The following is a 15,114-nucleotide window of genomic DNA, read 5'->3' on the forward strand; positions in this document are numbered from 1 at the left end:
AAAAAAAATTTACTATCAATTTGCTCCTTGTCCCTAGAAGAATTTTGTCACCAATTTGATCCCTGAATCGTGATTCCATCTACCAATTTGGTCCAACCATTCAAGGGTGCGATGGAAATTTGACGTGGACGCACACATGAACTAACACCGTCACTGAATAATATAAAATAATAAAAAAAGTCAAATTTGGTTCTCAACCTTTAGCTCTTTTTCTATCTTAGTCATAAACATTTTCTTTAGTTGGATTTCGTCCTCAATCTTTTTCGCGCGGTATGAGTTCAGTCTTTCTGTCCAAAATTCCGTTCATTTTCCCTGACATGTATATTCGTTAAATGAAAGTGCGCTACGTGCACGACAGATCACTGCTACTCTAAACCTGTTATTATAGAATAAATTCGATTCTTTTTTTAATCAGATCCGTAAATCGGATTAAGATATTTTCAGTTCTTTGAGGATTCCAACTATCGCTTCTCTTTTATCGTCTCACGCACCGAAAAATGGCTGAAATCTTAAAAGAATCGAAAATATTTTAGTCTAGTTTACGGGTCTGATTAAAAAAAGAATTGGATTTACTCTATAACAACTTATTTAGAGTAGTAGTGATTTGTCGCGCACGTGACGCACTCTCATTTGATGAATATATATGTCAGGAAAATGGATAAAATTTTGGACGGAAAGACTGAACTCATACCGTGTGAAAAAAATTGAAGACGAAATTCATTCAAAGAAAAGGTTCAGGACTAAGATAAAAAAAATAGAGGGCCAAATTTGACTTTTTCCCAAAATAAAATCATGATTTGGAGATCCAATTGGTGGCAAAATTCTTTCAAGAACCAAATCTTTGGCTGACTAATCTTTTTCTCGTGCCCCGTTCGATTACAACCTTAACCAACTTGATCAAAAAACTTTTTCTTCCTGGGAAAAGGAGGAACTATGTGGCTTTGGTTCTGTGTCGTTGTTGCATCAGAATAGAAAGCAGCTGTCCTTTTTGTTCTCCTGCCCTGTTCGATTACAACCTTAACCCTTGCGGTCGCAGAGAAAATTTGAAGCTTTTGCTCCCAGATGGTTCTCTTCTTGGGCACTGTCCGCTCCACTCCAAGGATGACCCTCTTGGCGCCAATTTCCCGCCGCTCTGCCCCTGCAACCTCAATCATGAGGCTCGGGTTCCCTGCTTCGTCTCCGAGAAGGCCTGTGCTTCGTGCTTCCCTTAGTTCCGGTGATCCCTCCGACACTCTTCTCATTGTCCCGGTTTCGGATCTTCATATGGATCTTTTACTGAATCAGCCCTCGTAGAAGTTCTCGAGCTAATAGATGCTTTAATTGTTCATGTTGGCTCTCTTATTCTAGTTTGATGTTACTCACTTGTGCTCAAATTTGAGATTTTTGGTACTCTGATTGGGGTTAATGCACGCGCGATGGAGCTTGCAGCATGCATTTGGCTGGATATGAGATGAGGGGGAATAGATGGAAGAGAAAAGAATTGCAAGTGGATTGATTATGATCGATTACTCATTAGCTTTGTAGCACGAGATTGTGATTCTAGACCAGTATCTTGTCATTAGTATCTTGCAATGACTTAAAATGTATTTCAGGTTCCGTCACCGGCGATGATGCGAGTAGAGGAACTTCACAGAATGAGCAATCCGAAATTATATTCATGGGGACAGGAACCAGTGAAGGTATTCCGCGTGTGAGCTGCTTGACTAACCCATTGAAGAAATGCCCAGTATGACCGCATCTATGCATCTGTCTTGACAGTCAAAACATTCTCTGTACGCTGCAGATATCTTTATCCTCATGATAAGTGAATGGTTCTGTTTCTGCTTCAGGTGTGTTTCAAAGCTGTTGAACCAGGGAGCAAGAATAGGAGACTTAACACTGGCATTCTCATTCGTTATACTGGATTGAATGGCAAATCTAACATTCTAATAGATGCTGGCAAGTAAGTGAGAAATCTTGTTTTCCCTGAACAAGAGTATTTGCTGTTCTTTCTTAAAGTACGAGTAAGTTCTACTCGTACTTTTGCTTCTTATTGTATCTATCCACCCTTCTTTGTATGCAGGTTTTTCTACCACAGTGCCCTCCGTTGGTTCCCTGCATACGGGTTAGTTTTCTATATGTCACTCTTGATTTCTCATGTCAGACTCAAATAAGTTGGTTCCATCTGAAAGAATGCTCCCACTTATTACTTCTAAGTTTGGAGTACATGCTCCACGGCAATGCCAATCAAAGGCAGAGATATACCAATTTGCTGGTTCAAATTGTGGTGTCAAACAGAAAAACCATGCGAATGTACCCTTAAATAAAAACTTGTAGCCTTTTCTTTTCGGATGAGTAAATGTGCGTTGTATTTAAATACCAAAGAAAAACAATGAACTGGCTGAAATGAATGAACGCGAAGCGAATGCTGATTTTTATTTTTCTTTTTCTTTTCCCCCTTTTCGCAATGCAACTATGAGAAACAGTAAAAGCATAAACTTCAAATAGATCTGCTGTGGACATCTTTCATATTTTATTTGTCTTTTGTTAGCACTTTGCCTGTAAGTAACTAGTTGCGTTTATGTCAGGATAAGAACAATTGATGCGGTTATTATTACTCATTCTCACGCTGATGCTATTGGAGGTCTCTGAACTCTTTCCGGAGTTTCCATTTCGCCACTGTGAGCAGAAAGTGACTTATTTCCCTTTCCTCAGGTCTTGATGATCTTCGGGATTGGACTAACAATGTCCAACCCTCCATTCCCATCTACGTAGCAGAACGTGATTTTGAGGTGCACTGTCAACACTCTAGCCTGTTTGTTGGCAGAGGAAAAAAAAATGCTGTTTATCACGTCATTGTCTAAAAGCGTAACTGAGCTGAGCCGACTAGCAAAATATGATTTGAAATTGAAGCTAAGCTTAGTCAAATACTTTTATCCTCAAGTTTGGCACAAATGATCCTCAACAGGCTCAAGCTAGACTCGATTTTCTAATTGTCAGCATTGATGCTGGATTGAAACTTGTTATAAGATTACGGTTCAACTCAAACATGGGTCAAGTTAGGCTCTGGAATCTAGAAACTCTAAAATGCGATAATTTTGTGACTTATGCTATTAAATAATGTGAAAATTATTAATATATAAGAAGCTTGATGAGGCTTGTAACCTGCTCTCAAGCCAATTGCTATGCTCGGGCTTGGGTCACTCCAGAGCTCAAAAGATTAATCGATCTTTTAGTAGCCCCTGTCTAGCATGCGTACATTCCAAATTACATATGAGAATTTACATCTACGACACTAAAGTTGATATGATTTATATGCTTTTTCAATTTGAGTTTCTTTCACCTTCCTTGTAACTTCAGATAATTATTTTCTTTCCATTATTTGGCATTTTTCTCCACCTCTTTGGATAAGTAGGTTTGCTCTGTCTATGAAAATAATCACAGGTGATGAAGAAAACTCATTATTATATAGTCGACACAAGTGTTATAACACCTGGTGCTGCTGTTTCGGACCTTCAGTTTAACATCATAGAGGAGAAGCCATTTGTCGTACACGATATGACGGTCAGATACATATATATTCTATCTCTATAATTTCGCTAGTTTCAACTTTCAAGTTACTTTGATTATCTGTGAGATATGCTATAAATTTGATTTGTTTGATATTGCGGGGTGCCTTAAAGGTTTCTAGCATTGTTCACTTCATTGATCATACTATCTATTACTTATCCACTCGTCTCTATAATGAAATATCATTTTTTTTCCCGGCTCAGCGCTGACTCTCTTTTTCTCATTTGCACGATGCTTCAGTTCACTCCTCTACCAGTATGGCATGGTCGAAGCTATCGCTCCCTTGGATTTCGCTTTGGTAATGTCTGTTACATTAGGTAAAAAACCTTCATTTCATGGCTCCTTCGATGAACTCTGACCTGCTCTTCAGCTTTTAACTCTCTTTATTAACAATTCTTTGCAGTGACGTTAGTGAAATACCCGATGAAACTTATCCCCTTCTAGAGGACTGCGATATTTTGATCATGGTGCCCTTCTCTTTCTTTTTTTCTTAGTTCTTATTCCTTAACATCGAAAACTGTTGGAGCTGTAAAACTGATGCAGAAATTGGTTCTATAGGACGCTCTAAGGCCAGACAGGTCCTCTTCAACACATTTTGGGCTCCCCAGGGTAAGTTGTATATATGTATTAGTCAATGTACTCTCATTCCTTGATCGAAGGAGACGCTAAATAGAAAAAGGACTATTTTGTAGTAGACGTATCGAGTACATTCCTCGATTGATTTAAGATCCATAAGAATTCTTTTGTTTTCCATCAGGCCTTAGATGAAGTGCGAAAAATCCGACCAAAGCGGACGCTCTTCACAGGTATGCTGATGATGCCTATTCGAACTGACTTTGAATGTTAATTTCTCCGTTCTTTTTCTTATTTATGATGAGAAATTCTTGACCCATATTATGGTATTCTTGCATTCTTCCAATATGGTGAAGGTATGATGCATTTGATGGATCACGACATCGTAAACGAAGATCTTAAGAAACTGATGGAAACAGAGGGGCTCAACATACAACTCAGCTACGATGGGCTTCGTCTCCCTGTAACCCTCTGAGTCTTTATCTGCTACTATAAATGCCAAGAAGTTGCATATTTGCCAATTGTTTAACATTCGTTTTGGTTGGGCAAACTAAGATCTAATTTGTATGCATTTCCATTCTCTGTCCCAACAGATACCGTGAAAAGGAAAATTTCCTCCATGAGAAATAATCGATACAAATGCTATGATGTGTTTTATAATTGCACATGATTTTACCGTTCGCATAGTATTCGAGTAGCTGGCTTGTAAACCATAGTCGGTACTATACCCGGAAAATGAACATACCTAAGAAGAGTGACTTGATATGTATTACGACTTTGGCTTGAGCATATTTGTCAGGAGAGGTCGGTTTTGGTTTCATAGAGACCAACTTTAATTTCAATTTCGATTTGATTCAATGCTTCTTTACAAAGTACCACTTCTCGGGACAATTCACGAACTTTTTTATTCACGAACATGCAGTATAAGCTTTGTTCATGATCCTATTTTTGTTTATTTTAGGATTTATTGCATCATATAGCTTAACGTTGATATATATTTTTAGATCTTTCTCAACGTCGTTTTTTTACCTGAGGTGAGTTTAGATTTGCTCCCTAACCTTCAAACCAACATTTTTGGAAGATTTTTCTTTTACAAGACATTTTTCTTTTACAAAAGCAATAATAATAACGAGACACTTTTTTACTTGCCAAATATATAATTAGTGATACTAGGATATCATATGAAATTATTTTCTAGATAACAAGGAATATTTGGAAGATTATAACATAATAATTATTAGAGATAAGACGTGTGAGGAAATCAGAGTGTATATATATATATATAAGATAAATAAATAACACGCGAGAAATAATTTCCATGGAATTTTGTTACCGATTTGGAATATCGACTCTATTTCGCTTTTTAATACATCGTACGTCGGTCGGTATGGATAAATATTTACTGAAGTTAATGATATTTCATGGGCCTCGTCATAATATTCTCCTTCCCATCTTCAGCATTTTCAAGGCCCAGCCCATTTCAGCCCATTTACCTCTTTGTATTGTATTCATCTCCCTCGGCTGCTTCCGCTATGGTATAATTATATATAACCCTTTCCATTTTCATTGCTTCCCCTGAATCTCTTCTTCCTCCTCACCCTCTCCGGTCGTTCTGGGCGACCTCCGATAATCCTCGACTGCAAGTTCTGCCGCTTACTGCCCAACCGAAGTGAAAGAGGTGACAATTTCATTCTAGGGTTTTGCATGACTGTTGATTATTCTGGGGTTGATTCGTTTGCGAATAATTGTTCCTCCGATGGGATGCTTCGGAGGAAAGTTTCGATCTTTAGTTGTGAGGAAGCTGCTGTTACTGATAATTTCTAGATAGATGGATAGGTATAGGCTCAGCTCAAGGTATTGTGAGGAAGTCTCGAATCTCAAACTGCCCCCAATTTGTCTCCGAGCTTGTCTCTAAAAAATGGATGTGTTGTCGAGGACAGATGGGGGCGACGTTTTACTCGAGCCGAAGTTTGTTAAGATATATGACATGGTGTGTGTATAGGTCGAGATAGATAGACTCTGATTTGTGATTGATGGATACAGCAGTTTGTGAGAAGTTACTCCTTTCTGTTGTTGTCTGTTCAATAAACGGGTCGGATTAACGATAGTTTTGCTGACTGCTATTGGAAGAAGAGAGTTGCTTCTTCATTTTTTTTTTCCACGTATTATAAGTTGGCTAAGTCTTTTTCTTTGTTTATTCAAATAGGCAGTAATAAGATCAAACTCGAAGAACAGAATCCATATTTGGTTAATTCTCAAGTGGATTTCAGAAGACTGGGGGATTGATGGATATGTCTCAGAACACCCCAGCAGGGACCGGGGGGAATGGAGGAAATGGGATATTAAATCCACAGACCAATGATGTAGGAGGAGCTGGATCAGATGATCTGAAGCAAAACCTGAACCAAGTCATCAACTCAATCCAGAAAACTCTCGGCCTCCTTCACCAGCTCTATCTCACCGTCTCTTCCTACAATGCTGCCCTTCAACTCCCTCTCCTCCAGCGCATGTATCCTTTCTGAAAGCTTATTCTCCTCATCAATTTGGACTTGCAATTGATGATTTACCCTTTACATTGGGGTCTGTGCTTGACTGAGTAGATTGGGTCTTTATCTTTTCCAGAAATTCTCTGGTCATGGAGCTTGATAACATGGTCAAATTATCAGAGAAGTGCAATATTCAGGTCCCAATGGAAGTCCTCAAGTGAGTGATATTTTTCCCTCATGTTGATCGGTCAGTTTTGAACCAACTTTATTTTAGTTTCCTCTTTATGATATAATTGCTTGCGACTATACAGTTTGATTGATGAGGGTAAGAACCCGGATGAGTTCACAAGAGATGTTTTGAACAGTTGCATAGCTAAAAATCAGATCATGAAGGGAAAGACTGATGCCTTCAAGGTAAAGCTGGATGCCACGATTAATGCTCTTATCAGTATTTCTTTTTGTTTATTCTGATCTTTTTTACCTTCTAATTTGTGCTCCTTGCAGGGTTTGCGTAAACATCTTCTGGAAGAACTTGAGCAGGCATTTCCCGGTGAAGTTGAATCTTTCAGAGAGATCAGAGCAGCTTCCGCTGCCGTAAGTTCTGCTCTTAGTGGTTGAACATGACAGAATCTATACCCAACCTTAAGTGTAGTTCCTATTTTGTATTTCACTGTGTGACTTAGCTTATGCTTTTTGGTGATACGCAATCCTATTTCGTAAAAACAAATCTCTACTGGCACAGATACAGCTTGCATTGTTTGAGAATAGCATGATACAAGTTGAATACTTATCCAATTTAGGTTAAGATCATTAGCATATTCCTTTAGATTACTCTTGCCCGATTCATTCGTTGCCCTTTAGAAACCATCTGTCTCTAGTGGGAAACAGATTTCCATACTATCTCTATCAGTATATGATGGTCAAGCATTGATCCTCGTTCACTACAATATGGTTGTAGTTGCCAAATGAGTCATTTAAATTCTCATTACGACCTCTATGATGCAGGACTCGAAACGACTGGTGCAGGCCCAAAATATTTTACCGAATGGGGATGTGAAGGTCAAAACTGAGCTGTAGACTTGCTCCACAACGAGCCTGATTCTTCTGCTCCTTTATGTTCGCCCCTTGTGGTATCTGCAGCACCATCTTTGCCCGTCTGTATTATAGAGATGAAGCTATTCTCATTCTGTATGTTATATTTTAGAGAACATGCGAGGTTCCCAAGAACTCCAGATCTTGAAGATTGTCGTCTTAATTGTAAATTTTCATCTCATTGTAGCTAAAAGTTTCTGTTAGAGCAATGTTATCAATAAATCTCAAGTTCCTGACACATCTTATCGAAATCGAGGTACATAAGTCGAGTGCCATATGTAGACGTATGTGAGAAATCGAGGTACGCGAGTCGATCGTGCCATATGTTTATGTTTGTGATTCCTAACCTGTGAGTGTTATTAGTGTGTGGTCATCGTCAAATTAACTGTGATCTTGGACGAAACATGATTGCAGCTTTTGAAGCTTTCACTTCAGTTCCCTCATAAATGTAATGCAAACAATTCAATGGCTCGATCTACATATGACAAAATTATATATCATTGTAATGTTAAGAATTCCTCTTTTTTTCTTGTGGCTGGCCAAAAAAATAACAATAACTTTCTTTTTAGTGTTTTACTTTAATTAATTTTCTAATAAATTGTTCTTCCTGAGGCTGAAAGTCAATGCGGAAATTCATGTTTTGACAGGGCTATACCCTACTTTTCGTTGTAGTAATGCTTTTCCGCCCTTTTTTCTAAATGTAAACAAAAGTTTGTCGCCAGAAAAGCAATCTTTCATTGACACTTTATTTGTATATCTTCAGCAATATATATATATATATATTTGTTTATATTATATATACACACACACACACAAAGCTAAGAACAGGTTTTTGTGCTTTTTGCGACTGGCATTGCCTTTGAAAAGAAGCATTTTCCCGAGGCAGAGTAATTAAAGAGGAAGGACTTCATGCCCCTTTATCACAATGTACGTATGAGCTAATTTATATATATATATATATATATACACGCATATACATGTATTTATTTGTTTAGAAAATACATAATATGTACCACATGTCGAATTCTTTTATTTCAATGAAATGAAAATGATGTCAATGCCTTCAAAATTTTGACGGTCGATAAATATATGAAAACATCGAATTAAAGAGAAGATTCAGACATACATACATTGATTCATTCAATAAGTTTTGTTCGATTTATAGAGTGATGATATTCCAATTAACGTGAAGTAATAATCGAGTATTGTTGAGAGTCACAAACTGGAGTCCTGCACCGTTCCTCATCTTTGGTCAACTTATGAGGAGATTGTCCTTACCAATCTAATTATGAGTGATTATCTGAGTGATTAACACAAAGTCCCTAGTTTCATCTAATTTGAAATTCAGTAGGATCACCCAGTAAACTTCTCTCCAATTCGCATTCTAATAAGATCCAACATCTAGATTATAATGTCCATATATACATATACATATATATATATATAGATCATCCCTTCCATACCATCAAACCCAATGAATTGCACAAACTCAGATCATATTACTCTCGCACGTGCTAGATTATCCTGCAAAAATTATAAACTCTCCATTAGCATTTTAGCAGGTTAATTGCACAAAACATCAAGAACTTGGCTTGTTTTTAGCACAAACTATGTTTTATCACAAAAATGCATCAACTTTTATTCTCTTCCCAAATGTTGCAACCGTCAGTCTTTCTATTTATTTTCCTAACTTGGCAAACGGATTGCTAACACAACATCAAAAATTTTAAAGACTAATATAAAACGAATAAAATTTAAAAATGAAAAAAAAGAGTAAAATTACAAAAAAACAAATCAGTAAACCTAAAAAAAGTTAAAAAATTTAGAATAATAACGTGAAAACATATTATAATATACAAAATTCACAAAAATTGAGAAAATACAAAAAAATAAGAAAAATAAATTTCAAGGATAAAATGAAAAAGTAAAATAATTGAACATAGAGTAAGCAATCTGACAGGTAAAGAGGGGTGTATAATGATTGGGTATAATCCTCTTGAAATTTCTAAAGGTTATTAGTTATACATATAAAATGTTCAAGTTAAAATATGGCTCTAAATTTTGAGGCAAACTTTTGAACTTTAATTTTCCCTTGTTTATATTTTTCTTTCTACCAACCCACTTTTCCCGAATCACTCATTAATGCCGTAATTTCTCTCAATTACATCCAAACCATTTCGATTTAGTCAACTTTTAAGTGCAAATATTTTTTTATTTTCTGTTTAGTTGTAAAATTGGATATCATTAAACCATGAAAATTTGAAGAAAGAAAAACAATTCATTATATTTTAGTGTTCTTTATTACATAGTGGTAATTCTAAGATTGATGGTTTAAATTGACATGCTCTATCACATAAAAAACTTGATTCTTTTCCAAGATACATACAATGTCTACAGAATAACCTTAACCTTTGCACGGCAAGGGAAGGGCATTTCGGGAAAGGCAAGGTTCGTTCGGGTCCTTTCTCGGGCTTCTTTGTTAGTCTATCCCCTTTCTCGCCTTGTTGCTCCATAATGACCGCTCGACTTCTACTCGTACGGATTTCTTTCTCTTTATTGAGGAGGAGTTTTTTCTAATGATCGAACGTTTGAATCCATCTCCAGAACGAGAAGGTTTGAAACGAGAAGGGCTGTTGTAAGTCTACGGTTTAGAGCATTACCAAGATAGCTAGTTAGCTCCTAGTAGCTCTTAGTAGATAGCCGGGCTTGTTACTTCCCAACACCTTTGGCTGAATAACGTACCGGTACCCTTGGCAGAACAACAAATTTCAACATTCAAATTAATAAAATCTTACCTCAGATTTACGATGTCTCAGGAATGATTAAACAAATTAGTTTATTATCAATTGAAAAAGAAACTTGAAGACAAAATTAATTATCGAGATTTGTTAGCAATTTTGCTCCTTAAAAAGTTAAAAGAATAACTTTAACATCATAAATAAATAAAAGACCGCAACTTTAGGCCTCATTTTTCATTGGAACGCCCCCAGAGTCGGAGGTTATTTTTTATTTTATGTTTTTTTATAAAATTGGCCACAGATTTAGCTGGGCAAGTAAATTATTTCTTTAAAAATAAAATTTGAGTATGGGAAATTTTGTAGCGGTTATAATATGAATAATTTCCTTAAATAATAGTATAAAAATATACACACCCAAAGTTATGCTCAGATATTGCAACGTATTGTGTAGGAGACATGATTGAAGCTGGTTTGAGAAGATCAATATGTCGGGGTACGTATGTCTGGGTATGAAATTTGTAAAACCCAAAAAAGAGTAGCCCACGGAGACTTTGGTGCTATTTCCTACGTTGTCTAGTTTGCTAAGAATCTTCTCTCTCTCTCTGTTTTTTTTTTAATATTGAAATAAAAATTAGGTTTGCAATCAAAGCTTACATTGGGTTGGACGAAAAGCATGCTCAAAAGGTTGTTCGCCTTTACCACTTTTCAACCACTCTCCTCATATAATTTTCTTTTTTTCTAGTCATCGGAAGAAGAGATATATAATTTAATTAATTAATGGTTTATTAATAAATTGGTCTTGAGAATAAAACATTGAATAACTGATTTCATCGCTTAGCAAAAGTAAATGATTTCATCGTCTCTCAGTTGATGATAAACAACGTAAGAGTGCGTGTCCTTAGCTGCTCCGATTTGTCTTTTTGGCTTTTATTCAGTTTGGCTCTCACCTTGACTGATTTTGAATTTGTGTCTTGCATGTATTGTCTAAAGAATATATGCGAACCTTGATTTGAAATTTCTCGAAAAATTTTGGCCCTTGATATTGAATTGCGTGTTTATCAGTAGAAATTTAATCTTCCCGAATTCCTGAATAACTCTTTGTCATGTTTGGGTAAAGCTAAAGTAATCAAGGACAAGTTTTTTTTTTTTAATGAATATCAAGTATAAGAGTTAGTAATTGAAAATTCACGATTGTAGTATACTTTCTATAATAACAATAATCTGATAAGCAAGTTAAACCTACCAATTCCTGCAATGATAGTGCATTCAATATTTCAGAAATACTAACAAGAATACTCTGTAACTTTGCACATATTAATTTGTCGGAGTTGTCTTGAGCTTATTTTGATCCTTGCTTGATTTTATCAAGGTTTTTCTGGTTAGTCTGGCGACAATTATAAGAGGCACGTAATAATAATAAGCTTCAAGTAAAAAAATAATAAATAAATAAAATACATCATACCATGCAAAGAACTATTATTATTTTTTCTTTGATTTATAGCTTTTTTACAAATTTTACTTTTGTTTAAATTTTTTTATTAGGACGAATTGAAGTTTTCAAGATTATAACAAAAATACAATTCTTGATTTGAAATGCTTTGTACCCTATGCTCAAAGAAAAATTAAGGTCCTTGTAATTGTGTCTTTTTCTTTAACAGAATTGTGGGATAAATTGGTCTCAGAATAAGGGAATGGAACAGCTAAGGTTACTTTATTTTTCCAACAATTACACTTCACGGGACTAGTAATTGTTTAATTAATACCTTTGAGCTACACAAAATGATTTTAAAATGTCTAACTCGCTCACGAGATGATTATTTAGAAAGTATAATATATACTTCCTGTACTTTTCATTGAAGAGCAAACTCTTTTACGGAGCTAACCTAATCAGTATGTAACCAATTCACGTCTTAATTTGCAGATGACATTATAATTAATACTTATGTGTTAAACAAAAATAATATAAAAAATGAAAATCATGTGATAGATTATTCAAAACATAAATAATTAAATATGCTTATAGACGTATAAAGACAATCGACTTTAAGCAAAAATTAAATTATTTTTTTCCGTCTATCTACAAAATTTTATAGATTCTCAAATTACCATTAAATTCTACGCAAAATTAGTGCCAAATTACAAATTCATTTTTTTTATTCTTGATATGCTGATTTCTCCAATATTATACTGTAAAAGAAAAATACTTATTTGATGACAATTGTCTTATACTATCGTTTAAATATAAGTATATAAGCTTAAAATGTTTTGATAATAAAAGAAAGAAAATTTTGCTTGCAATAATGACTTGTTCCTCATATTTTATGCAGCTCATTTCTTTTCCATAGAAAAGTTTCATGGCCTTAATATGTAGAGTAATATAATTCTACGAAAATAGAATTGAAACCATTAACTTTTCTCTCCTCTAGAAAATTTATTCATAAACTTATTCATATCCTTCTTTTTTTTTTTGTATATGTTGTATATTTACAAATTTTATTGTTTAATTGTATTGCAAAGTGTATATGTCAGGTAGCTAGGGTTTACTAGATGGGGACAGTGCCGTTAATGTTATGCATTGTGGGGAAACGGGAAAAAGAACAGAAAACAAGGTGCAAGAAAAAAGCTCAGCTAGCCGGTCGTCGTCTCTGTGTTAATAAGACAGCAAAGAAAGTTAGGTCAACCTCCATTAATAAAGATGCTTGGGAGGGAGGAATAAGAAATTTCATGACATAACAGAAAGGAGAACAATTGATTTCAAAGCAAAAGTAGATGTACAATTATGCTAAAATCATTAATTCTTGATTTGATTGTGCTGAGCAATCAGAAACAACACGGGTCGACTGGTACGGTTTTTGGAAATTATATGATTTGTATGATCTGCACAGCAGATTTATGTTTACAAAATTTTGAAGTATGTATATATTGTATTAATTTTTCAATTATAAAAGAGGCGCATGAATTTAGTATAATAAAAATAAAAATCATAATAAAGAAACACGAATAGTCCCATCACGAAAATCAAATCGGTAATCTGTTGGTTGACAAAGATAAAAAGCCAAACATATTTCACTAGGTCTTTTTTTTGTTCTTTGAAAACCTACACAAAGTTTAAAAGTTTGTGAAGGTTTTAAACTTGTCTCAAAACTAATCCCATAATAATTCAACTGTTCATGGGTAAGCATAACACATTATCAGTTTTATTTTGCATTTCATTTATAAATTTTTAAGAAAATTTAATAAATAAAAGGCCGGAGAGAGCCGACCACTAGCTAGTCGGGTGACTATGAGGGTCGCCTACAGACCCATCGTCATCTAGCAGCCTCGCAGGGGCCACAAAGGCATGGTTTGCCGCTACTTTCTCCTCCTTCCTCAAAAATCTATGGCAGAGGAGAGGAAGGACGTGGAGGTGATTATCTAATGGCCTTGAGTCCTTCGGAACCCATCGTTGACCAAGAGATGGCCGAGGTTCCATCGCCTGTGATTTTCTTCCCTTATTTGTTGTTTTTCAATTTTTTCGCTAAGAACTTGAACTATATCTAGTTTATCGGTTGAAATGAAATTACAGTTGCTCGGGAAGCCCTGGACAACATGACAAACATGTCATCCATATAAATAGTGGACTTGCTTTTCACTAGATCTTGGAGTCTTGTATTTTGGCAAAACATTTCGAAATTGAAAATTGTCTATATATGTTTGGAAAAATAGGGAGTCCTTTTGTATTTCTTTTTGTAATTTGCCTGGCTGTACATAGAGATTTGTTTCCTTTTGCAGATGATGGAGGATTCACATGTTGGAATCTATATTGCTAGTATTTACATGTTCACCAAAAAAAAAAAAAAGAAAGAAAAGCAGAGACTCGATCCATTAAAAGGTTAATAATAAGCCAATTTCATAAGTGATTTTTTAGCAGGTTAATATTCTTCAATTAATGGAGGTTGTGGATAAATAGTGGTGCGAACTTAGATTTTTAATGGAGTCATAATAAATTGTAAACTAAATGCCCTCTCCTTAGTTTTGTCATATGTTGCTTGATCAAAAAGAGTAAGGAGATAAAACTCCTAATGCAATTGATCAATCGATCATAGTTTATGGTAAGTTTTAATCTGCCCATCGTATCAAGTCTGATTACTTAATATAGCGCATTTAAATACGTTACCAGTAATTGGTGCAATCTTAATTTATCTACGTTATTTCTGGAATAAAAATTTCAATGTATTTTTATCATCAAACAATTCATGTGGCTCTCAGCTATGATTGACCGGGGAAAGTTACAACCCGAAGTCTTCATAAGAGCAAGTCCAGTGTAGGCACCCATGTGAGTGCCATTTGGAGCCCACATGGCTCCACGTAGGCATCACATCATTCGAAGAGGCACGCCTTACTCCAATGGAGGCACCCGTTGAGGGCCCTACACTTTTCTACATATAAAAAACATAAAATGAAAAAATGAAAAAAGTCAGTGTATCGCCAACTGTCAACCACGTGGCAGAAGCAACGAGCACCACGCATGGCTCTTTTGCCTTAAAAAAAAAAAGCAACTAACAGCAGCAGGCCGCGTGGTCCTCCCCCATTGGGTGGGTACTCAGGTCAAGGAGTGCTTGCGTAGAGGCACCGTGCCCTACCCCGATTGCCTTCTCCAGCGGATGGGAGTGCTGGAGTGGGTGCCATGGCAGTGC

The 15,114-nt window shown here is 35.7% G+C and overlaps 2 protein-coding genes across 3 annotated transcripts; both read left to right on the plus strand.

Annotated features, from left to right (window-relative positions):
• The first annotated feature begins 847 nt into the window (after positions 1-847).
• LOC116213672 (putative hydrolase C777.06c) lies at positions 848-5,033 on the plus strand. 2 transcript variants are annotated; one of them, XM_031548708.1, is made up of 13 exons: positions 848-1,216; positions 1,593-1,726; positions 1,830-1,942; positions 2,063-2,104; positions 2,568-2,623; positions 2,695-2,771; positions 3,424-3,543; positions 3,790-3,866; positions 3,953-4,016; positions 4,108-4,158; positions 4,307-4,355; positions 4,479-4,585; positions 4,716-5,033. In XM_031548708.1, exons 1-13 carry the CDS (start codon positions 1,063-1,065, stop codon positions 4,722-4,724), a joined length of 1,053 nt encoding a protein of 350 aa, XP_031404568.1. In that variant the 5' UTR covers positions 848-1,062; the 3' UTR covers positions 4,725-5,033. The 2 variants fall into 2 exon arrangements, with proteins under 2 accessions (XP_031404568.1, XP_031404559.1); XM_031548699.1 differs by having other exon boundaries at positions 850-1,216; positions 4,479-4,792.
• A 610-nt stretch (positions 5,034-5,643) lies between these two features.
• LOC116213685 (mediator of RNA polymerase II transcription subunit 10b-like) lies at positions 5,644-7,938 on the plus strand. The gene is made up of 6 exons (XM_031548719.1): positions 5,644-5,800; positions 6,329-6,631; positions 6,745-6,825; positions 6,920-7,022; positions 7,113-7,202; positions 7,614-7,938. The coding sequence occupies exons 2-6, from the start codon at positions 6,408-6,410 to the stop codon at positions 7,683-7,685; spliced, it is 570 nt and encodes a 189-aa protein (XP_031404579.1). The 5' UTR covers positions 5,644-5,800; positions 6,329-6,407; the 3' UTR covers positions 7,686-7,938.
• The last annotated feature ends 7,176 nt before the right edge of the window (positions 7,939-15,114 follow it).

The sequence above is a fragment of the Punica granatum genome, chromosome 1 (assembly GCF_007655135.1).
Source record: "Punica granatum isolate Tunisia-2019 chromosome 1, ASM765513v2, whole genome shotgun sequence".
Classification (NCBI taxonomy): Eukaryota; Viridiplantae; Streptophyta; class Magnoliopsida; order Myrtales; family Lythraceae; genus Punica; species Punica granatum.

Excerpts from the sequence above, each read along its gene's own strand:
- LOC116213672 (XM_031548699.1), top strand. The coding sequence starts at position 1,063 with ATGGTTCTCTTCTTGGGCACTGTCCGCTCCACTCCAAGGATGACCCTC. Across the intron at positions 2,624-2,694 it reads TCACGCTGATGCTATTGGAG|GTCTTGATGATCTTCGGGAT; the intron begins GTCTCTGAACTC and ends CCCTTTCCTCAG. Across the intron at positions 3,544-3,789 it reads TTGTCGTACACGATATGACG|TTCACTCCTCTACCAGTATG; the intron begins GTCAGATACATA and ends ACGATGCTTCAG.
- LOC116213685 (XM_031548719.1), top strand. The coding sequence starts at position 6,408 with ATGGATATGTCTCAGAACACCCCAGCAGGGACCGGGGGGAATGGAGGA. Across the intron at positions 6,826-6,919 it reads GTCCCAATGGAAGTCCTCAA|TTTGATTGATGAGGGTAAGA; the intron begins GTGAGTGATATT and ends GCGACTATACAG. Across the intron at positions 7,023-7,112 it reads GAAAGACTGATGCCTTCAAG|GGTTTGCGTAAACATCTTCT; the intron begins GTAAAGCTGGAT and ends TGCTCCTTGCAG.